The sequence below is a fragment of the Larimichthys crocea genome, chromosome XIII, assembly GCF_000972845.2.
Source record: "Larimichthys crocea isolate SSNF chromosome XIII, L_crocea_2.0, whole genome shotgun sequence".
In the NCBI taxonomy this organism is placed as follows: domain Eukaryota; kingdom Metazoa; phylum Chordata; class Actinopteri; family Sciaenidae; genus Larimichthys; species Larimichthys crocea.
In genome coordinates, this window is record NC_040023.1 from 27,568,573 (window position 1) to 27,591,374 (window position 22,802).

General features: G+C 41.8%; 3 protein-coding genes across 6 annotated transcripts in view; 1 reads left to right on the forward strand and 2 right to left on the reverse strand.

The window, feature by feature from the left end:
• vps13b (vacuolar protein sorting 13 homolog B) overlaps window positions 1-1,274 on the forward strand; it is a 312,301-nt gene extending 311,027 nt beyond the window's left edge. For all 3 annotated transcript variants that reach the window (XM_019256535.2, XM_019256534.2, XM_027286989.1), the window contains exon 68: window positions 365-1,274. In XM_019256535.2, the coding sequence (XP_019112080.2) occupies window positions 365-613 (249 nt within the window). In that variant the 3' untranslated portion in view covers window positions 614-1,274. The remainder of the gene's footprint in view (window positions 1-364) is intronic.
• rgs22 (regulator of G protein signaling 22) lies at window positions 1,102-17,826 on the reverse strand. The gene is made up of 24 exons (XM_027287202.1): window positions 17,805-17,826; window positions 17,697-17,707; window positions 17,553-17,615; window positions 17,296-17,475; window positions 17,082-17,167; window positions 16,473-16,654; window positions 15,609-16,371; window positions 15,288-15,449; window positions 14,890-15,076; window positions 14,573-14,695; window positions 14,322-14,423; window positions 12,912-13,106; window positions 10,631-10,723; window positions 10,074-10,264; window positions 9,645-9,807; window positions 7,783-7,947; window positions 5,809-5,877; window positions 5,008-5,166; window positions 4,139-4,318; window positions 3,865-4,053; window positions 2,806-2,946; window positions 2,420-2,519; window positions 1,682-1,789; window positions 1,102-1,594 (listed from the first exon to the last, which is right to left on the reverse strand). Exons 1-24 carry the CDS (start codon window positions 17,824-17,826, stop codon window positions 1,566-1,568), a joined length of 3,663 nt encoding a protein of 1,220 aa, XP_027143003.1. The 3' UTR covers window positions 1,102-1,565.
• Window positions 17,827-18,270: 444 nt separating this feature from the next.
• On the reverse strand, window positions 18,271-22,802 carry fbxo43 (F-box protein 43). 2 transcript variants are annotated; one of them, XM_010752410.3, is made up of 6 exons: window positions 22,663-22,802; window positions 20,738-21,581; window positions 19,869-20,624; window positions 19,504-19,606; window positions 19,033-19,212; window positions 18,271-18,881 (listed from the first exon to the last, which is right to left on the reverse strand). In XM_010752410.3, the coding sequence occupies exons 2-6, from the start codon at window positions 21,523-21,525 to the stop codon at window positions 18,633-18,635; spliced, it is 2,076 nt and encodes a 691-aa protein (XP_010750712.2). In that variant the 5' UTR covers window positions 21,526-21,581; window positions 22,663-22,802; the 3' UTR covers window positions 18,271-18,632. The 2 variants fall into 2 exon arrangements, with proteins under 2 accessions (XP_010750712.2, XP_010750720.2); XM_010752418.3 differs by lacking the exon at window positions 22,663-22,802 and adding an exon at window positions 21,723-21,848.

Here is a 22,802-nt window from a genome sequence, read left to right on the forward strand (position 1 = left end):
GAACTTTTTAAATTAAACTTGTTTTTGTTCTATTGTAATTTATTCCAAAAGAGTACATGTTGACTGAGAACTTGGTGCAGCAGCATGATGTGAACAGACAGTGAACTTTGACCTCAACTGATCAGTTGCTGAAGAATTGCAACATAAAATTCTTCTTCCACGATTGGCTCAGTTCTTTTCTATAATTTTTCTCCGTCTGCCTGAAGATACATTTAGTTGCAGTAGTGTTTGGTTGGCATGACAACATACTTTAACAAAACAGTCCATCATGTGTCCTTGATGGCACATGATTGTACACCACCTGCACCAGATTTAACTTCATTAGGACCAGCGTATTGGTAATCATCTGTCTGTGCTCCCTCAGGGTGACGGTGTTCGTGAGCGTCTGTCAGAGCAGCAGTATCGACGGCTGGTGGATTACGTGACGCGAGCCTCGCAATTTCTTTCCCCCTCTGCTGCTTCTCTCCAGCTGCAGCCCCCAGTGATGCTCGCTGAGCCGCCGCCCTCTGTCACTAAGTCTTACCGCTACCTGGTGGATCCCGCCTTCGCCAAGGTGTTTGTCAGCAAGTTCACCATGGTGAAAAATAAAGCCTTACGCATCGGATTCCACTGACACAAACAAACATTGGACCTTCTGTTCTAGTTCAAATTAAGCCTTAAAAAAATCTTTGCGAAGATAATTACCCATTTATGCAAAACATGTGTTGCAGTAAAAGAATTTATTTTATTAAAGTTAAGTCCACCTGGTCATCAGAGATGCAAACTAATAACAGCCACAGAGAAAATCAGAGTACAAACATACTGGAGTGAACACTAAAACAAAGAGTCGCATCAACTTAAACCTTCTCAGACCAACAGTGTGCTCTCTTTCCACTTTAAGTCTCAGCTTATTCGATCAGTGTGAAACGTGTTGCAGATAGAAATGCACAGAACTAACTGGAGTCATTTAGGTCTGTTCCATTTAAATCCAAACAGTCTGTGATGTTTCACTCTGCAGAATGAGCTCTTAGTGTTTACATTCTCCATGTAATGACTATGTCTAATGCCAATACCAGTGCAATATTATATACGTACATGTTGATGGACACTAGAGATACCAGCTGTCAACCAAAATGTTTTTATAGATGATGTAACATACTTGTTTGACAAAAACATTGACCTTTGTAACCTTATGTTGATGCCAACCATGTTGTTAGTTGCCTTTTATATTGTTGTACCACATAAGTCTAATGCCTTTAAATGTATGTAAATGGATAATATATTAATAGAGAAACATTTTAATAAAAACATTAAAGATTATGTGTTCTATCATTGTGTGCTATGCAAGGAACACAGTTTGGACTTGGCAAATGAAATACGTGAATATACAGTGTTAGGTGATGTTTGTCATTCAGGCTCTAAGAAAACAATCTTCCATCATGTGTAAACTCAGCCTGAAACTTGGAGCTTCTCATCCAGATAGCAGTAGAAGCTCTGCTCTCAGTTTTCATTCATCGTGCTCTGATAACAGCGTCAGTCATCCTCATCTGTTTGTGCTGCATGAAGTCACCTCATACACGCTGCTCTTATTTCATGTTGCTGGCTCTCACACTCCCTGCAGCACACACGAGTGACAGTTATGTTTGAGAAGTGAAGTAACTGCTTTGTGACTCTGTGTGTGTTTACATCTTATTTCGCTTACTGTTATATCTGTTACACTGTTTACTTTCCGCTCTGGAGGAGTGACGTGAGGCCTGCTGCCGGCTGAGTTTACTGCCTGCTGACTTGATGCTGCAGTCCGAGGAGGAGTCTGGAGGGAGACAGTTGAGTGTAAAGCATCAGCTCGTACAGTCTGGCAACATATTGATTGCTGGTTGCTGTTTGTACAGACAACAAGAAACCTTAAAGCATGCAGATACATCCATGTTTCTACTGTACAAAACACCTCAGCACTCCACTGGTGGATCATACATGTACATCCAGCCCCTTGTGCAGGAAATCAGTGATGAACTCCATCTGTGTTCAGTATTTCTCCTCTACAGCACCCATTAAAATACAATTTGCACTATGCTTCATTTCCATTTGTCCTCATTCAGTATGGACTGTAACTAACTCCTGCGTTAGCATCATGCTTCATTTACACGTCCACACAGTGTGGGCTCTGACTAACTCCTACACAGAACATTGACACTTAATGGACAGGCTGAAGTGGCTGTTTTGGCTGGAGTTTAACATAATGAGACAGCTCTGACATGTGGAGGGGGTCGGTTTGATGATGCTTTGGTTTCCACTGCCAGGTAATATCACAGCCTTAGAAATTCAGTCTGGATTTTACCGTGGGAACGGCTAAATGTCATTTCAGCATTATGGTTTCCTGCGTTTAGTCCGTCTAGTAGCAGCGAGTGGTCAAAGTGCTGCATGTGTGTGTGTGTGTGTGTACCTGAGGCTGTGGAGAATGAGGCTTCTAGCTGACTCTGTCTCCTCAGCAGCACCTCCTCTCTCTTCAGAGCTGCCATATACTTGGAGTAGGACCACGACAACTGAGGAAACATTTCCAGAACTCAAATATAACGTGATTAGAAAAACGGTTCAATTACAAGAACGGCTCTCTCCTTTATAGTCTGCAGTCGGGCCTGATGAGGCCTTGTTTGGACTTCATGCTGTAATTGAATTTATCTTGTGCACTGCAGTTTCTGATTTTAATATGTGCTCTCATAGTTATCAAAGGAAATCATTTAATTTGCTTTGGCTTCATCATATGATACATTTGACACAAACACATCTTCGGCTCTACTTTCATGTTTCCCCATTAGGAACAGCTTTTACCGGCTGTGTTGGAGTCAGCACTCTGCTCTGTGTCCTCGACTGCTTTTTTTCACTTCTTTCCTCTTGTTTTTCTTCTATTTCGTCTTCGTCATCTGTCTCTTCCTCCTCTCCAAAACTGGACTCTGGCCTCTCCAGTTCTTCCTGTACAAAAGAGGTCAGACTGAATTGAAATAGTTAATCACTCATTTCCTTTTTTCCTTAGTATAGGCCAGTGGCGTCACTAGGCCTATTTTAGGGGGGCTTCATATTCTCAAGCCCCCCTAAATAATTTGGTGGTGTTTTATTATTATTTTTATTTATCAAAAAAAATTTTCACAAAAAAATGTCTATTTATGCAATACAAAGTGGCCAGAATATGAGTTTAAACCAATAATCATATAAACTGTCATTATTCACTTAAATATGATCATAAATCTCATTTCATCGGGTACGGTAGAGAGAGCCCCTTCAGTGCGTCATTATACAATCCATTCCACTTTTTCATATAGAGAACGCCCACATCACTGAAATTCCAGTCCATGTTTTCCATGCGACCCTGCTCACTGCCGCTTGCGTGTTTACCTCTGAAGTACACAGAGCCGAACCTCACAGCGGCAAGAGCAGAGCGCGAACGCATGGGTGAAGGATGGACATTAGAGCCTTTTTCAAGAAAGTAAGCATTCATCACTGCTGGTAGTAACACTTAGCTAACAGCAGAAAAGTTCCATGTAATTAATAAACCAAAATGTTCCGTGTTTGAATCCCAGCTGGCCAGCTCTGAAAGTTCCTAGCTGCTTCTAGCTAGTTGAGATGACTTCTGTTAACCATTCCCGCTATTCGTTTCCTGACCGTGGTCGGGAAACACAGGGGAGATCCGTCTTCTCCAGGGCCGTAGTAGTTTCTCCGGGGCGAACGAGGCGTCATCGTCTTAGATTAATCACTTGATTGACAAAGCTTTAATTGGTGCTCTGAAAAAATTTTCGGCGCGCGCATAGCACGCAATAACTTTTCTCCTCTATGGGCTAAGCCACCCCAGTTTCTTAAACCTAGTGACGTCCCTGGTATAGGCTATTTCCTCACCTGAGCTCTCCTCCTCTCATCTTCCTCCTCCTCCTCCTCCTCCTCCTCTTTTCTCCTCCGTCTCCGCACTCTGGCTCTGTGTTTGACTCGTTTCTCCTGCAGTAGAGGAAGGAGTTGCTCCTCTTGGACGCTCCTGCTGAATTCTTGAAACTCAGGCCAGAACTTCAACAACTCACTGAACACTGACATCTACACAGAGACAAAGCACACAAATGCACCCTACATATCTGAAGAAACAATACAAATCAAACTCTTAGATACGCACACCACAAACCTGTGCCTCTCTGAAAATGTACGGGCCCAGCTCGTGCCGTTTCTCCAGAATGTGTTGGGCCTGCTCAGCAGGGATGTCTATCTGCAGGGCGGGGGGCATGGAAGAGTTAATGAAGCAGTTAATGATGGTGGAGATCTTCTGCTGGATGGTGGCCTCATCACTGTGTGAATGACAGAGGTCCTGCATACAGGAAGAGAACGGACAGAAGAGAAACCAAATGTGTGTAGGAACTGCTCCTAAATGTTTGGAATAGGACGGGAATTGAGAGGTTTCTTCAAGGTATGAAACTTTAATTAGGACATTCTGGGCAGCTATGGTTGTTAAAGGTGTACAGACCATAACAGATCTGGATTTGTGTTTTTCTCTGTTCTCTTCTCATTGGTTCAAAGTGGACTGGGTTACTAATGTCACATATTTCTGTGAACAATCAGGATTTTGCGACATTTTAAGTTAAATTTTCTGTTTGTGTTTCTAGGCTACTGTCAATCAAATCACACCCACAGCCCTGCTGAAGCAGATTAGTTTATGGAAGTTTGTGTGTTTATTCAGACTTTAAGAGCAATTAAACTTGACTGCCTATTTTGTCATGAATGTGTAATGTCATAAAGAAATACATGAACAGCATATTTAAACATCACCATGTGTCTTACTTTTTATTTCAAAAGTTTGACTACTAGACACAAGATGCCTACATCTTATACTCAGTGTAACTTCCAAGTAAAGTAACAATGAACACATTTTTTGCATTTAATGGGGGGAGACTTTCATTATTCTTTAGATTATCTTAGAGTAGAGATTAGAGAAACTGGAATGGCATACAACAAAGTTCTCGTTGCAGCACAGCCTCTTAGTATTCTTGTTTCTGTTACCTTGTATCTCTGCACCTCCAGCCAGAAGAGCACGTCATTTTCTAGGAAGTCTCCCTTCAGAGAGACAAAGTGCTGGAACTGCATACAAGTGACACGGTTGAGTAGGATCCGTCGAAACAGCAGGATCTCTTTGGAGGAACTCATCCACAAGCCCTCGGCCTGCAGGGACACACCGCAGAGGAATGATGGGTTTTAAGGACACTGTAAGCCATGGGTTTAACTCTTTTAACGGAGAAGACTTCTCTCAGCGATGAATAAAATACACATAACTGCATACTTGTGTGTAAACATTAAAAACACATGAAACATTTGTACAGCAGTAGAAGATACAGTACAGTGCGCTCCTGAACAACAGCAGTAAAGATGATCCGTGACCTATGAGCTGTAGTGTAATGATACTCCTTTATACAAAAACCTGTTCTGTGCCAACGATGAGATAATGATCATAAAGATGAGAGTCACAACCGTGTATGAAAACCTCTTCCTGTAATCATCCTGCTTAAAATGTTCATGTTTTATATCTGTGTTCTGCTGTGGAGCTGAGCTGAGATGAGAGGACGTGAACAGAGCTGCATGGAAAACACTCCAAACACTATTAAAGGAAGGTTAGTAATGCTGATGCTTTAATCTTATTTATCCTGGATCCAATTTGGGAAAACTAACCGCAAGGCCAAAATGGTGTTTGACAAAGCCAGTGCTTGAAGCCAAGTCATGAACTAAATCACACATGCTTTCAGGCCAGGAAATGCCTTATTTCTCTCCATTCACAATATCCAGCTTCCCCTGAGGATTTCTTCTTACCTTCCAGGCTTCTCTTCTCGTTCTGCGTCGACGGTAGACGTGCTGTGAGAGCTGGTCTGCTGCTTGGGGCTACCACACACAGAAACACACAAGCACAGAGGTCAAAAGTTAGAAACTAGGTTTACCAGGGACATTGAACACCTCTCCAACCTCTCTGCTCTGCACTCTGCTGCTCTGTGTCACTGGCAGTAACTAAAGCTCTCTCTCCTCTTTTAACTTTAACCTTCCCTCAGTCTTTATTTCCTCTGGTCTTCTTCTCCAATCTCCTCTTAGAGAGATCTTTACCCTCTGTCCTCCTCTTCACCGTCTTTTCCACCCTTCCTCTCATCTCCTCCTCCAGCATGTAACGGTAAGCTGTCTACCTCTCATTACTTAATGAGAGGATCAGTGACCAAACATTGTAAACTTGATAACATAATAGGGCAGAGAGCGGAATCTGCGGTTGATGTGTTACCACCTGATGAGGCAACCTGAGAGAATGACTGCAGAGTGACAGTGTTTAGTGGTTTCTCCCGTAGTAGAGTCACTAATGTACGTCTGACTTCTTATCTCTGTCCACTCTCAAGACCATTACATAGCAGGAATCAAATGTTATCACAGCATGCCAAGTACAGTAACACAAGTAGGCAGGTCAGGGTTAGCATGGGGCCACATTTCTTCCACTTTTTTTCTATGATGACAAACAACAAATAGGTGTGTAAATAAGAGGAATTAAGAGTCCACTGTAAAACTTATTTATAATCAAAATAATGAACCATGTCTGCACCTCAGATATGCACAGAAAGGCTGATAGTTATAAAGTAGCACTGGCTATTATTTATAGAAACATGTTGGAACACATCCAAACCTCAAGGTCACTGCTTTTAATCAGCAAGTGATTTGAATGCTTTTCCAAATCGAAGTGACAGCATGCAAAGTAACGTTTGCAAACGCTCTGTGTCTGACCTGTGATGACTGAGTAACTGAGTTTACAGAGGTTTCACAGCTGACACTGATCCACTGCTGACACCATAATGGAAGCCTATTAGTTAACTGTCTGTGTGCTAATTATGACTAAATACCTAACCAGGCACAACTGAAAAATACATTGTACATGTTGTCTAGGTTAGACATTCATTCAGTAAGGAGCGATAATTAGAGTGAGTCAGATTGAAAAAACTGAATTGTTTTCAAATGCAGGTTGTAGGTCTTTACCTGATCTGCACATGTATCCACTAACCTGATACCCAGGAACATAGCTACATGTCACTCACTTCTGGAAACAGCACTTTCATGTTTGGTTGAGTACAAACAAAGTCTCCATAGTGTCATTAAAGTTGTTTAGATCTGTTCTTGCTGAGAGTTACAAGAGAAAATTAATAGCACTCTCAAATTTGTTCATTAAACATAAGGCCACATCCAGCAGCCAATCAGGCTACCTCAGCATAAAGACTGCAAACAAAGGGAAACAGCTATCCTGCCTCTGTTCAAATGTGACAAAATCTGCCTACCAGAACCTCTAAGGCTCTCTAATTAACATGTTATATCTTGTTTGTACAATCTATACAAAACCCAACGTGTAAGTACTGAGACCATTTCTTGGCTGGGAACTTCCTAAAGTCTGCTGGCTTTCTGGCAACTGCTCAGAGCCAAGTAACAGTCCAACATATAAAGCCCCCCAAAACCTCAACATGTCATTTTTAAACTCTGGTTTTTGTGCGGATTACAAAATATAGAAGGTATTAATTGTGAGCTTTAGAGATGGTGGTGGACAGATTTTGTTGTCTTTGAACAGAGCAGGGTGAACAGTTTCCAGTCTTTATGCTAAGCTAATTGGTTGCTGGCTGTGGCCTTATGTTTAATGGACAGACATGAGAGTAGTATCAATCTCCTCATCTTACTCTCATCAATCAGGCGAATGAGCCTATTTCCCAAAATGTCAAACTACTTCTTTATGTGTTCAAAGTCATTTCTGTTCAGAATTAGGATGTCCACCTTTGGTTGGTGTTTCTGTCGCTCTGTGAACTCTGCTGTGGACAGAAAGAGAGGCAGCCATTTCTCCTCAATGTGACTCTTGACGATGTCCTGGATCTCTACGACGACGGGGTTGGCAAGACATTCCAGCTTCAGACGCTCCAGTCCGCCAGCCAGATGCAATATCTACGACACACACACACACACACACACACACGATAGATTCAGTGAAAGGCGCAGTAGGGGCAGATGGTTTTCTTTGATTTGAATTCTATAGATGACTGCGTGTGAATGTCTGTAGATTTGTATAAAACGACATGATGAACATATGAGGAAGTGGACAAACTCAGAAGGTATCTGCCCACAGTGGGAAACCGACTGAAGCCTCCTTTCTGACTCCTGCTGCGCTCTTCATCATTCCCACAATCCCTCTGTTCTCTTCATCTCCCCTGTCTGCTTTCTGTCTTCACACATCGATCTGGCCGTGTCTCTCTATTTATATCTCCTTTATATTTTCTCCCATCTCATTTTGCACGCACACGCTTCAGAAATGAGAACCAGTCGTGGCACTGGAGTGGGAGTCAGTAGATGAAAGGAGGCCAATCTGTGACTGGATCACTGAGTGATTGAAAGAGTGAAGGGCCAAAGTAGTAAAGCTGTCAGTCTCTCTATATCGCTCACGCAGACAAGAACCAACGCTAAGAGCGGCAGCCAGAGCCAGTCCTACAGAGTTAGAAGCACTAGAATTGGCATCCAAATGCACAGTTATAATCATTATTTTTGATGGTATTTATGAGATGAGGATGACAAATGACAAAAGTCGTGGAGCAGAATTGAAGTCATGTCAACAAGTGCACTATATGTCTCTCTCTGAACCCAGTGTGCTTCGAGAACACTGAGGGTCCTCCAATGGCCATTACACTAATGATGTACTTTAACAGTTATTACCACCCAGGGATACTTGTACCTCAGGGTGTACTTCTGCAGTTTCCAGGGGGTATATATAAAAATTGTAGGGTAGCTCAACACTGCCAGAGTGTGAGTGTGTGAAGTAAGATAGCAGAGAAATAATAAAATGTTCAGACCTAAAAGGAGACAAACTGGGAATGTTGAAATAACTAGTTAAAAGTAATGAATAAACATTTCAAATAGATAGCATTGAATGAAATATATAAATAGTTCAAATATTATGCATGTTCATACATTTGAAATAGTTTACACTTGAACAGCTTTATTGTGTAAGATTCAGTGGCATTTAGCATCAAGTGTAAAGGAGAAAAACCCTGTAAAAGGTCCTATCTGGAATTACTAATGTGTCCATCTCAGCTACTTTACACTGGACTATTAGGCCTGCTCTCTGTGCAGCCATCTCTGGGATCCTAAAAGAGAAACTCAGACTCACCGCTCATCTACTCATCCTAACTCTACACAGCATGCCCTCCTGCAGTAATCCTAGAATCCAGAAACCTAATCTCAGACTATAAATGTCAGGAGAGATTTCAGCCTACTCTTATTGTTACTGGCACTGATCTTCTTTGTCTTTCTGGATCCAAACCACTCTCTTTTCCTCTTCTTGTTTTAATTCTAACCACGTCCTCTCATCCCATTTCCCACTGACACCCTGCTGTCAAAGCCGTCAGCATAAAGTCTGCACGATGCCAAAGAAGGGAGTTGGGGAACCGTGTGAGCTGCATCAGCCTCAGTTGGAGCTCACATCCCATCTTAGGTTTGTCATGTCATGGGCACCGTGCTCTGCCGCTGTCTCTCTAATGCTTTCCATGGAAGCTGACAATAATTCAATTTCAGTGGAGTTGTGATTATACCAAAATAGGAACGTTTGCCACTAACACTGAACACATTGTTGTTTAAACCATGTGACATACATCATTCTGTTGTTCTGTTGTGGCGGGGCTGTCAGAGCCAAAGAAGTACTTCCTGTTGAGGTATTTGGTTGCAATATGAGATGACCTCTCCTGTCTGACAGCTTTGTCCTTCTGAGAAGTCCTCCTGTACTGCTCCAGATCCAACCAGCATGACAGATGGATGCTGAGCAGAAACACACATTCAGAACAACCATGTTATTTTCACATATACTTCAGTGCATTGTATTCTTCCTGTAAACAACACATTCTTTTTCTGAAAATCTTCATACGGTCTTTATTTCAGTCTAATGTGAATAAGATGCACATTTGCCAATTAGGGACTGATGTCTCAAATCTATTTGTTCATACATATTTAGGCAATCTGAGGACATACTGTAGATCTAAACAAAGAGCAAAAATCATATACAACACTGTGTAGTTACAGCTCACCTGGAGCCCTGATTCTGTAGAAAGGACATGAAATGCCCGATCTCATGGCGGTGACGAAGTAAGGAACCTAGACGGTAACCTTGGTAATTTGGAGACACTCTGGACCAAGAGTCAGAGGCCCGGAGGCCCTTTGAGAGGGGAGTAGAAGGTGTGAAAGAAGAGGGAAACAGCATGGACCCACACTGCTCCACCTATAAAGGAGATACAGCAGCAGGAGGGAGAGAATAAGTAACAGAGATGGAGCAGGAGAGAGAAAAATAAGGTGTGGCTCTTAATGGTGATTTTCCACATCACATCATGCCTAACACTGCCTTTTAGATGTACTTAAGTCTCAGTAAAGCACAGAGTCACATGGATCATTTCTTCTATATAAAGCAGTGTGACACCTGTGTAAATGGCACATTCATGCCAAGTAATATAGTCTTGGAACAGTGAATAACATCATTGTTACTAAGCGATTCATAAATATTGGAAAGAAGCCACAGGTGTGTGTTTATTGGCTATTAGCTGAGCACCAACATTTTATAAATCAGTGAAACGCGTAGATGCTGGCTGACCTGATTCAGTCTTCGCTCTGATTCCTCGTACAGACTCTGGAGTTCCCTGTACTCCTGACTGTCGACGCAGCGCATCTCCTCCTGCACACACACCTGGACACATACACATAAAGACATTTAGAACTGCAACAATTAGTTAAGTAATCAATTTTTTATAGTTTGAATTAGTCTATAAATCATTTAAGTCATTTTTCAAGCAGGAATGACGTTTGATGGTCCCAGGTTCTCAAAAAGTGCTGCTTTTTTTTTTGGTCATGTGTCACATTACATAGAATATTTTGGGGACAGTATTATAGGACAGTTGGTTGGACAAAAGAAAACTTTTAATGACTTCAACTTGTTGTCTAGGATGTTTCACTGTTTTCTCTCTCTTTTTAGATTTTTGATTGATTATTGAGTAAATAATCATAGTTGCAGTCCTAAAGCCACTAATGCACAAACCCACACATGACCTCAGACTCAAACAAATAACTACACTGTGTGCACAATTAGCACAGGCGAGTTGTATTTTTGAGGATTAATTTTGTGATTGTACAACTACAGTGCTCTTGGTCAATCCAAAATGTTAACAAACCCTCAAACCTGAACATTTAAGTAGTACAAGTAAAGTTTGGGCTTTCTTAAAAGAATATCTATATGTACACTATTATTAGGCAACTATTAGTGTGCAGAGTAAATTATGCGACTAAATGAAAAACAAAGACTTTCCCATCTCACTTGTTTATTTTTACCTGTTAAAGTGAGAAAAATATCAAACTCAAAATTTACAAATAAACATTTCTGAAATTAAAAAAAGAAAAAAAAAAAGAAAAACCTCAGTGAACAATATAGCCACCCTTCTTTTTGATAACAGTCACAAGCTTTCCATTCACGGAGTCAGTCAGTTTCTTGATCTGGTCAAATCAACTTTTTGTGCAGCCGCAACCACAGCCTCCCAGAAACTGTTCAGAGAGGTGTACTGTTTACCTTCACTGTAAATTTCCTGCTTAAGAAGGGCCCAAACGTTCTCAATGTGGTTTAAGTCAGGTGAAGAAGGGGGCCATGTCATTAGTTTTTCATTTTTAAGGCCTTTACTGGCCAGCCACGAAGTGGAGTACTTTGACGCATGTGATGGAGCGTTGTCTTGCATAAAAATCAAAGTCTTCTTGAAAGATGCAGACTTTTTCCTGTACCACTGCTTAAAGAAAGTGTCTTCTTAAAATTGGCAGTAGGTCTGAGAGTTGATTTTGAGTCCATTTTCAACCCAAAAAGGTCCAACTAGCTCATCTTTAATAATAACTGCCCATACCAATACCCCACCTCCACCTTGCTGGCGTCTGAGTCGAAGTGGAGCTCTGTGTCCGTTACTGATCCAACCATGGTCCATCAAGAGTCACTCTCATCTCATCAGTCCACAAAATCTTTGGAAAATCTGTCTTCAGGTATTTCTTGGCCCATTCTTGATGTTTCAACTTATGAACTTGTTCAGAGGTGGATGGGTTTCAGCCTTTCTTACCTTGGCCATGTCTCTGAGAACTGAACACCTCGTACTTCCTGACACTCCAGGTAGGTTGCAGTTGTGGAATATGGCAGCACTGGAGGATAATGGGTTCCTGGTAGCTTCATGTTTGATTCTTGTCAAATCTTTGGTGGTTAATTTGCATTTTTTCTTCTCGACACGTTTCTTGTGACCCTGTTGACTATTTGCAACAAAAGTTTGATGGTTCTGTGATCACGTCCCAATATCTTAGATATGTGCTGCATCCCTCTGAAAGACTTTTTACAATTTTTGACTTTTCAGAGTCAGTTAAATCTCTTTTTTGGCCCATTTTTCCAGAGGAGAAGAATCTGCCCAATAATTATGCACACCTTGATATAGGGTGTTGATCTCCTTAGGCCACACCCTCCCTCGTTACACAAATACACATGACCAGATATACATTAAATCAAATAAGCATTCAAGTTTATACAGCTTGGAGTTGGAAATTATGGATAAAATGATGATATGGTCAAAATAATCACTTGCCTAATAATTGTGTACACAGTGTAGAATCAATCTGATCTTTACAATATTCATACATACATAAATTTTACAGATCTTATTGTGCCGTTTTGTGTGTGTGTGTGTGTGTGTGTGTGTGTGTGTGTGTGTGTGTTGCACTTTGAACGCTTGTCAAAACAAGAATGTGAAACTCCTTAAAGGACAATTTCTCTCAGTAGACCTCTGCACCAGCTAACTTGTACACTTACCTGCTCTCACTAAAGTTATAAGTGAATTAAACTGTGGATGTACTGTGGTTACCTTCTGGAAAGACTCTTTGCCCCTGCTGACCAGCAGTGTCCACGGCTCCAGCAGGATGTTCAGTGTGTGTTCCTCAACGTTGTCAAACAGCTCCTCAAAAGCAGGCATCATTCGATCGTACACCTCCCTTCTGATCTCCTCATCAACAGCAATGCTCCTCCTGGCAGAGCTGAAGAGATAGGTGGAGTAAAGGAGCTGGGAGGAGAGAGAAGAGATCATAAAAATGTCATCACTTCAGAAACATTTCTCCTCAAAACCGCCATCACCTCCATTATCACCATTGTTCAATGCTCTCATACACAATATTCACTATCTCTCATCACTGCTGCCATCACACCACATAAATGTCACTCATTTAACCCTCCTGGCCACGGCACTATGGAAAGATCATCTAAATGTCATTCCTTTGGTGAACTAAAGGTTAACTGAAGGAAAATAGATTTCACTGTGAGGTATTCTGGACAGGACTACTCAGCTTTGCTCCCTGGTCCAGCTGTAGTTAGACAGGGTGGTTCTGGGTGACTGGACTCGTGCAGGGCTGGAGGGGTCTGACTCACTTGTTTTTATAGGCGCTTAAATCTCTCCACTTAGTGAGGGGTAAAGAGGGCAGAGAGCAGAACGGGAGTGGCAGGCCAACAGAGCATGCAAACAAGAGCAGGTGTATGCGTGGGCAGGGAAGGTAACAGAAATGTTATACTCAATGTCTGTTACATTGCCGTTTGATCCCTGTTTTTTTATTACAGGTTTCTTTTCAAATATTTCAAGACAATTCTGCAAATCTAATTTATGGTGATTCATGATTTTTCCTGGCATCCTCTCTAAAGGAGGTCCCTTTATCTCTCTGGATATTGTATTCCTTTGTATAAAGTATTAATTTAACTTTTAAATTAGCTACAACTTATTTTTCCACAGAAAACATGAGTTACATAAATGTACCTTTTTTATTACTTGAAATTAGTTTGATGTTGCACAGTTGGCCTTGGCAGCAAAACTTAACTTAATCATGAAATCATAAACAATTTATTATTTGGAATGGTGTGTTGCAATTTTTTGGCAAATGGAAAATGAAGTTATCCCAAGAGGGGTGTTTTGTGACAGGAAAAAGCCCACAGATCTGCTGAGCCAGCCTGGACTCAGAGTACAGAGATATTATCTTCAAACTGAAACTGCAAAGAAACACACACTGTCAAACTATATGCTGAAATACTTTGCTTTTATAAATTATTGCTCTCTTCTGCTTTATTTTTTTTTTTTACGTCACACTACCTTGAGATATGTGGAGTTTACATATTGTGTTTAAACAAGTACTTAACAGCTTCTCAGTAGTTAGTAGTGCACAAGAAATGAATGTAGAAAAGTGAAAATCTGCAGAAAAATGTTGGTCTTGATCTTATGTATATGTGTGCTGACCTGTGCCTCTCTCTGTACTCTGTAAGGGTCCAGTCCATCCTGATAGAACAGCTCACGATAGTGCTGCAGGTCACTCCAAAAGTAAACTGCATTCTCCCACAGCTGAAACAAAAAAGAGCCTCAATAACTGTCATCGTGGACTACTTTTATCACATCCAACTAAAAGTAGTGAACACATTATGATAATAACATTTAAATATGCAATCGTGATTAAATGTGGCGACTTTAAAGAATGGTGGCGGCTATTGTACCTGGTTTCCAGATTGTTCACAGAAGTTTGTGAAGTATAGGCCGGCACACGAGTCAACAAAAAGAGCCTGTAACATCTTTTCCATTCTTCTACAGCCCGGTGACTGTCCTCTTCTAGAATATAACTGATACGTACATAGAAGTGTTTAATACAATCAACACAAAAATGCATAAACAACTTAAATGTGAAGCTGGAATTAAATGATCCTGATTTTCCATTAGTCAACTAACAGATTAATCTATTAATCTTTTCAGCTCTACTTAAAAATAAAACAATAAAAATGTTTTGGGGGAAAACCCCATATACTACTACACCTACCTGTATGTGGACAGCTTGGGGAGACTGCAGTAGGCAGGTGTCAGGGTGGAGGGGAGGCAGGGTCATTGAGGCATGATGGGGCTGTGTGCCTGATAGAGGGCTAACACACCACTCTGTCCACAGCATTAGATGAGGGGAGTCATCACGGTCTTCCTGGATGCTCTGGGATGTCCAGAACCGAGGAACCCTGTGTGGTAAGGGGGAGAGAGGATTACCAAGGACATTTACACAGAACACACATTCAGACTGAACAGCATGGGCTCTGTGCTTATGCAGGGTATAACTAATTGTATATGACAAGTAAATACAATTGTCTTACAGTATGTGGTATATTACAAGAGTAGTGAGCCAGCTGTGATTAACATTAAGAAACCTGAATACTATGAACTGAATCTCACCAGTAGTGGAGCAGTGACTCAGTGAGGAAGGGCTGAACTGAACATAGTTTCTCCTCTGTCCAGCAGGGGGAGGTAGTCAGTCCCAGTCTAGAGAGCAGCTCTACATGTAGACTGCTTTGACTACCGCTCAGTAGGTACCAACTCCTCATCAGGGTCAAATACCTGATCAAAACACCATGTTACAAACAGACATTATGAAATAACAAGTGCTCTTTTTTGTGTTTTTTCTTAGCTGCAGTTATCATACAGTGTTCAACATCACTGTTAAACATTTAGTTTACTAGAATATCTATGTGTGTTTCATCACGTTGTAATGTTTACCGGTTCTTCCGTTCTCTGTTCTGTGTAGCTTTCAGTCTCTCTATATCCATCCAGAGATTAAGCAGCTTCTCTCCTGGCATTCCTCGCAAAAACTCTTTAAACTCATCCAAGCCTGGTCTGTTGCCATGGCAACAGGCACCATGGCAACAAATATCAAGGACATTTTTCTGGTCTGTGCCCCTGCTCCCCACCTCCCAATTCTTCTTAAACCACTCTGTCTTCTCTTCCACTCCAACCCCCCTCCTGACTTCTTGAACCTTCTCTTTCTTCTCCTCCAATTTTTCTCTGCCCTCATCAGCCAAACACCAGCGATCTTTACATTCACAGGAACTGTCTGTGCTGGTACAATTTGTCTCGTCTGCTGACTTGCTGAAACAGTCCAGAGTGTTTGCTTGGCTCTGACCATCCATCACGTTCAGTGCATTGTTAAGCACCTGCTTAACCACTTCAGCAGCCAGGTGCTCCAGCTGTAGAGAGGAATCATAATTCTTAGAACTGGACTCTTGGAGATGTTCATCTTCTGATTTGCCAGCTGGTAGTGCTGTGAAGTAGGGGCTAAACTCTGTTTGTGAGCTCTGGAGTTCCTGGGTTTTCTCACATTTACGGTTAGAGGAGGAAGAACACAAAGAGGACAAAGAGGAAAAGGTGCATGGGTATTCTGGCTCAGACAAACTGGAGAAATATCTGGGTGATTCACTGCATTTTGTGTGGATATATTCCTCCCGGTCAGGTGATAGACCTGTAACATGCATCCTTGTAGACCCTAAACAGTAAGAAAAGATAGAGCATAAGAATCCATATCTTCATAACCTGACTTTTGCATGCATACTTTTACTGTACAGCATAGTACACACCAGTATGTACCTCGTTTTGCTGAAATGCTCTCTTGAGAATGTGAGTATGTTAGGACCTTCAGTTTGTTACTTTCCTTGTTAAATTGGGAGGAAAGACACAGTTGTGGGGCTGACAGCGTGGTTCGTACTGAATTGCCTTTCCTCCTCTGGATACTGAGGTGTGAGTCCCATTGAAACAGCAGTTTGGCCAATCTGAGAAAAGAAAAGTGCACCACCAGTCACAGAATACACAAGCAGGTGTTTTTCTAAAATCATTCATTTGATGATGTATGGATTCTATAAACTTGACTATTGTTAGCTCTCCCTCACTGCCTGTACATGTAGGTGGCAAGTGTGCGTGACACAGTCAGTCATCTGATCTGTACATGGATGTGGCCTGAAGGCAAGATGCATAAAGAATAAGGCAAACTAAAACAGAGCAGGAAGTAGGGCAACAGTCTTAAACACAATAACAAAGACTCATGGACACAATAACCACAGTGTGATGCATTGTACAGCTAGAGGTTAACCTATTTCTGACTCACAGAAGCGGTCTTTAAAAATGATATTGCATATAGGAGATAAAACTACATTTGTACCTATGATAGGTTAAAAAGAAATTGCCCAGCAGTAGTAGTACCTGTATTCATTGTAGCAATCACTTCGAAGGAAAAAGGGCAATCTTTCTTTCATGATCCACTGAATTCCTTGCTCTCTGTCCAGACACTGCAAATGTCAGGGAGACAGATTGCCAAAGTTAACCCTTTAAGACTAGACTACACATTTCTGCTCATCTTCAAAACCAGATATATCCAACTATTACTCTCCACATTAAGGAATTTTTCACTACTTACACAGATAGTGTAGTGATTATCTACTGGAGGGGTTCTGGTAAGCGCTTTAGGGTCACCAGTGAGTTGTGATTTGCTGCGGCTCAGAACTGATCTGATTCTTCTAGAAACTAACTCAGCTGCCCCACTCGCCACCTCAAACAGCCCAGTCTCCTGATTGTACAGCAAAGACTCTGGGAAAGACTGGAAAAAAGATGTCAGGGTATAAGAAGGGTTTCAGAGTTTTGTTCCGCAACATCTATGCATTAGGACTACTTTACCGGAAGACTCAAGAAATCATTGAAGAAGTGAGCCAATACATCATCAGAGGCTAGAGACTTCTCCTGCGTGGATACAAAACATTACTGTAAGGCTAAACCCAAACCACTGTTTTAAAAAGTTATGAAATGTTAGTTTGTACTCACAAAACTGCCAGCTGTAAGATGGGGAAACTCTTAACACAGAAAGAAAAGCATTGTTACCAAAACACCAGTTCCAAAATCTCCCCAAAATGTAAAAGGTACTGCCCTTACCTGTTGAGATGACTCCACACATTGTTCACTTAAAAAATACAACTGTATAATTTCAAACTGCCTGCCTAGAGAGTAAAGTTAGGCAGTCACATCTGAGCGCTCGGCAGCCACCAACCTCTCAGTGTAATTACATACACACTGCAGGTTGCTATGGAAGTGGACTCATTTTCAAAACACAGAGGGTGGTAAAAGTTTAACTAGAGAAGACCAGACAGAAACAAATACAAGTTTGTTTCCTGTTGCAGTTTGAGGCCCAAAAATGACTTAATTTTTAATATTTCACAGAACTGACATTACTGTTACTAAGATTACTTTCATATAGCAAAAAGGTTAAATGAGAGAATGACATTGTTGACAACCACTAGACCACCACTAGATGGAGCCAAACACTGACAAATAATTCTGTATGGATCACAACAAAGACTTTGCCCCAAAATGACTGTAGCCAAAAGAAAAGAAAATTCACACACGTAAAAAAATCAAATTTATTTTAAAACTGCTCTGAAAATACATTGGTAAAAGTTGAAAATCTCAGATATTCCAAAAAACTATGTACAGTTGATCAGTGTATGGAAAAGTACATCAATAGCAAAAATTCAATCATTGCACTGCCGCTGAGATTTCCTTCACATTCATAATTAAAAACAAGTAAGAACTGCATTGAAAAAAAAGAGGAAAAATACAGTACATAAGACAGGCACAAAGACACATTGATAAGTACAGAAGTTGCTCTCATGTACTGGCTACATATCGGTTTCCTTGTAACTAAACCTGGTCTTTACCAGGAAAAAATGCTAAAGTGGTATCGAAAACAGGAACACTTTCTGCTCATAGTCGCCTAACATTTCGCTTGCTTTGAGCGCTTCCTGGAAGAAGTATATCCTTCTTGCGACGGCTTACAGACTGGCTCCCACATTCTCTGGAGCCATGGAAAGCACATAAACAGGCTGTGCAAAATTGAAAACCACAATCAGCTCTGCTGCACACTCCCTCCCCTTTCACTGAGTGACACCTTGCAGGATGCTCACATCGAGGGCAAGGCTTGAGGCACTCATCATTGAAGAGGGTTTTGGCAACCTGAGAAGGAAAAAAAATATTTGAAATGACTAACAGTAAATGTCTGTGAACTTCCCTGAGCACAAATCCCACCCAAAAGAACAACAATCAGTTCATATTTATATTAAAAAATAAAATAAGGGAAGTTCAGTTTAATGGTTTTAAAACTCACTTCAAGAAATTTTTCACGTTTGCCGCTGCTGCTGCGCTGTAATGAGGTTAAAGTGCTATTTCCTGACTGCGGGGTGCAGTAGCTGGAGGTCCTAGACTGGGCCTGAACAGTCTTGAGGGCCGACCTCTTTGACAGAGTAAGTCTGGTTTCAGCATCGGGGACATGGACAGCACCACCAAGCTATAAGACAACAGCACAAAGTTAGACGATAATTTCAACTAACACTGACAAGCTAGATGACAGAGGGACAGTCTTCAAATTTCCCATCACAGCCACCCAACTATTCAAATTGAAATATTTGAAGCTTAATCCATGTTTATTCCTTTTGTGTTGTATGTGTGTTTGCAGATAGAACGAGGCAGACGACAACACCCACAGTGGCTTATTTTAAAAACAGCCACATATTGATAGGACACCAATTTGTGATTGGTCAGTCATTAGCAATAGTGGCTAATATGGCAAGCCTCCTACCTCAAGAGCAGCCTCCACTTCACTCAGATGGGCTGTTCTCTTAAAACGAGCTCGCTTGTCCTGTTGGATGATTTCATTCCAGCTCTTGCACACCTGACCACACCTGTCAAACAAACAAATACACGCATGAGACCAACATTGTATTCTATTTTTTTTCAATCCTCATTCCACTTAACTGTGTTCTTGACTGTTCATAATGATTGACTTTGGTGTAAGCCAAGCATCCATGATATGCTGTATGAATTCTACAGGATTCTCTACAGTTTATTCATATATTCAATGAATCATTATCAGTTAAATGAATGACAAATTAGAGTGATCTGAAAGTAAATTAGTATCTGAGCAATAATATATGAACTCCTCACCTATAGATGCTCTCAGGGGCCAGATGACTGAGTATGAAAGCCAGGATGTGCCTAAGATTCCTCTTCTTCAGCTCTGTGAGTATGTCCACCTTCCCTAGACCCATCTTCCTGCCGATCAGCCCAGCTAGGGGCATGGTGGTCCTGAATGCTACTGGGGTCTCAGTCAGTGCTGCTGTGGACTTGAGCTGCTCCTTCAGGCTTGGACTTTGACCAACAAACATCTGGGCTTTCTGCTGGCACATAGCATGAACTAGCTGCAAAGCTGGAGTCAGCGAGAGATTCACTGGGGTTGTCCTGAGAGGAGTTACATCTGGATTACCCGGAGCAGTGCCAAAAGGTGTCATGTTTTCTGGCTTGGTTGTAGTCGCTCTTAGTGGGGTGGCATAATCTTGTTTTGTGGAGGCAAAACTATCAGATGTCATGCTATTACCACATCTAAAAGAAAGGCCACTATGAGGAGTGGCACTGTCAACAAAAACCTCATCTTCTTTGGAATGGCTGTGGCACTGATGAAGATGGACATGCTTTCTGTCTGTTGGGTCTTCCTCAGACTGAGAGCCCCCTTCTTTAAGTGTAGAAAGCCTGTGCTGTCGCTGCAAACGGGAATGCCACTTTGTCTCTGGCAGATTTGGGGTTTCACTGTTTCCTCTGGAAACAGAGAGCAACAGCTCCTGGAATGAGCCATCATGGTCTACTGAGGAGTCTTGGGACTTATCAAGGGTCAGGGAACCAAAACCACTGTCTTGAGACACGGACCTGTTCCGGGGTTAGAAGGTGGTTAATACAGGCTGGTTTTATTATATTCAACTGGGTAAAGGTGAAATAAAATTTTAAAAAAGTCATAAAAGGTGTCAGAAAGTAGCACATACCTGATGTATTTGGGTGTATGTGTGGATGATGGTGTGCACAAGACACTTGAGCTGTCATACAGGTTCTTTCTCACACCACTGATTGGTGATTGAGAGTTTTCCTTAGAAGAGCCAGGGAGGAACTTGCTAAAGCACGGAGTCTCAACAGTAACTTGATCAGAAGCAGAAATGCTCTCGCTGAAATCTGCATCTGAGAGTGAGCCTCTTCTCTCGAAAGTGGAGAGACAACCAGAGTTGAGTTTACCGTCTTCAAGAGTGGAGGTCCTCACCTGCATGAAGAAGAGACGGCGCTTCCTACCAGATAGTGGCAGATCCTGCTGCAATTTTAAAGTGCTTGATGCCAAAGCTCCCGTCACAGTGTCCAGAGAGTCAAACGATGCACTGAGCCAGATGGAGGATTCAGTCTTTCTGGTGCATGGTGATCTTGTGTTGTCATTTTTGACAGCTGTGGTGGGTCTGCACATTTGAAGTCTGTGTCGCAACGAGGAATCTCTTTTAGGAGTTTCACACCAGCTAACTGCTGATGGCCGCTGCACTCCCCTGGAGTCCTTGCTCAAAAATCTGACTGGTCCCCTGGTCCGTTCTTTAGGAGTGACTGAAAGCCTGAGGTTTTCTTTAGGCGTTTCATTGAATTCCACTGGAGACAAAGACCTACAGGAGTCAGCTCCACTACTACTCTGTGGGCTGTGAAATAAACCCGAGTAACCACTGTCGGAGCAGTCATCATAACAGTGCTCTTGGCCTTTGCAGCTCTCATGGTAGAGGTTTGATTCAGGAGTGCACTGCATTTTCCTCCTCCTGTGTGCACCTTTATGTCCCAGACACAGTATTCAGCAGAACAGACCTGTAGGAAACAAAAAATATGAAGTCAAATGACTCAAGAACACTCAGTCAAGTAAGAGTGATACACAAGACAAAGCTAAACTAGCATAAATGTTGACCGTTTGCAATTATTTTTAAGTAGGTGTCGTCATGTTGGACTCACTTTGTGATAGGAGATTAGCCAAGTGATATAAGGATGTTGTTTCAGTCGTTTTCAGCGTAAATATTGTAGTTTGTGGCACAAACTGTCAAACAACGTGAGCTGGTTCAACCCGGACAAACATTCTCAGCTGTTTCATCAGCGTTGCTATGTGAGCGCGTGCTGTCGATTTAAATCCCCCGTCGCGTGCTCTCTGTGATGCCGCTATAACACGAGCTATAGGCGCCAAAACCAACAAGCGACCCCGACACTGCTGACAGCGGACCCTGGGGATTCATACAAGGGGAGTGCCCCTCTAAGACCATTTTCCAGTTACTTTAACATCAGGTTAACGTAAGAAAAATCTCGGCGATTAACTGCCAGTTAGCTGGGTCTACATTACCCGCCTAGGTGAAAATGAAAACATGCACAAAGGTAGCAAAATTCACCTGAAAACGGATTAATATTATGCATTTAAGACTAAAGTCTTAATTTTACCGAAACCAAACGTATTGTAAGACTCCTTCATGTCGGCCATATTTGTTTGTAATTAGCATGATTTGGAAACACCTGTGTCAATTACCGAGTTAACTTTTGTAAAAGGGGATTTATATCAACTTGAATATCTGATTGCGTATTGTTCAGTGGTATCGTTACATTTGTCTGTAATGTCATCCACGCTGACGTAACTTAAGCCATTGCTTAACATAGGAGTACGCACAGATAATATCCAAAACAGTCGTTTGGGTCGTTCTTGAGGATTAATGTCATCCACCGTCCATTAACGTTAGACATACTCGCTTATCCTTGCTGGCAGCGAGGCGAGTAGAGCATTAAATAGTATACGCCCAAAATTAACGCCCTAACTACGTAAGCCTCAAAACTAGAAACAGTGGCTTGTCGGATATATGTGTCAAAAAATATAATTCACCGTTAAATATGGACGTTTTAAAAGCATACTCACTTCTACCCAGATGAAACTGGGCCAACATTAATGTGAAGGCCGTGGACTTGCGTTGTCTCCTCAGGCTCAGCTCTCGGCCTCGGCTCGCACCCCTCGTCGTTGTTTCTGTTGGTTACATGTTCGTCTGCAGCCACGTTTTC

What these genes read in the sequence shown, in the direction of transcription:
- rgs22 (XM_027287202.1), bottom strand. Translation starts at nt 17,826, where the DNA reads ATGTGTGGAGTCATCTCAACAG. An exon ending in CTACAGAATCAGGGCTCCAG is followed by an intron (nt 9,808 to 10,073) that starts GTGAGCTGTAAC and finishes GTTTCTGCTCAG; the next exon opens with CATCCATCTGTCATGCTGGT. An exon ending in ACATTTTCAGAGAGGCACAG is followed by an intron (nt 4,054 to 4,138) that starts GTTTGTGGTGTG and finishes GTCTCTGTGTAG; the next exon opens with ATGTCAGTGTTCAGTGAGTT.
- fbxo43 (XM_010752410.3), bottom strand. Translation starts at nt 21,525, where the DNA reads ATGCAGTGCACTCCTGAATCAAACCTCTACCATGAGAGCTGCAAAGGC. An exon ending in AAGTGGAGGCTGCTCTTGAG is followed by an intron (nt 19,213 to 19,503) that starts GTAGGAGGCTTG and finishes GTTGTCTTATAG; the next exon opens with CTTGGTGGTGCTGTCCATGT. An exon ending in AACGTGAAAAATTTCTTGAA is followed by an intron (nt 18,882 to 19,032) that starts GTGAGTTTTAAA and finishes TTTCCTTCTCAG; the next exon opens with GTTGCCAAAACCCTCTTCAA.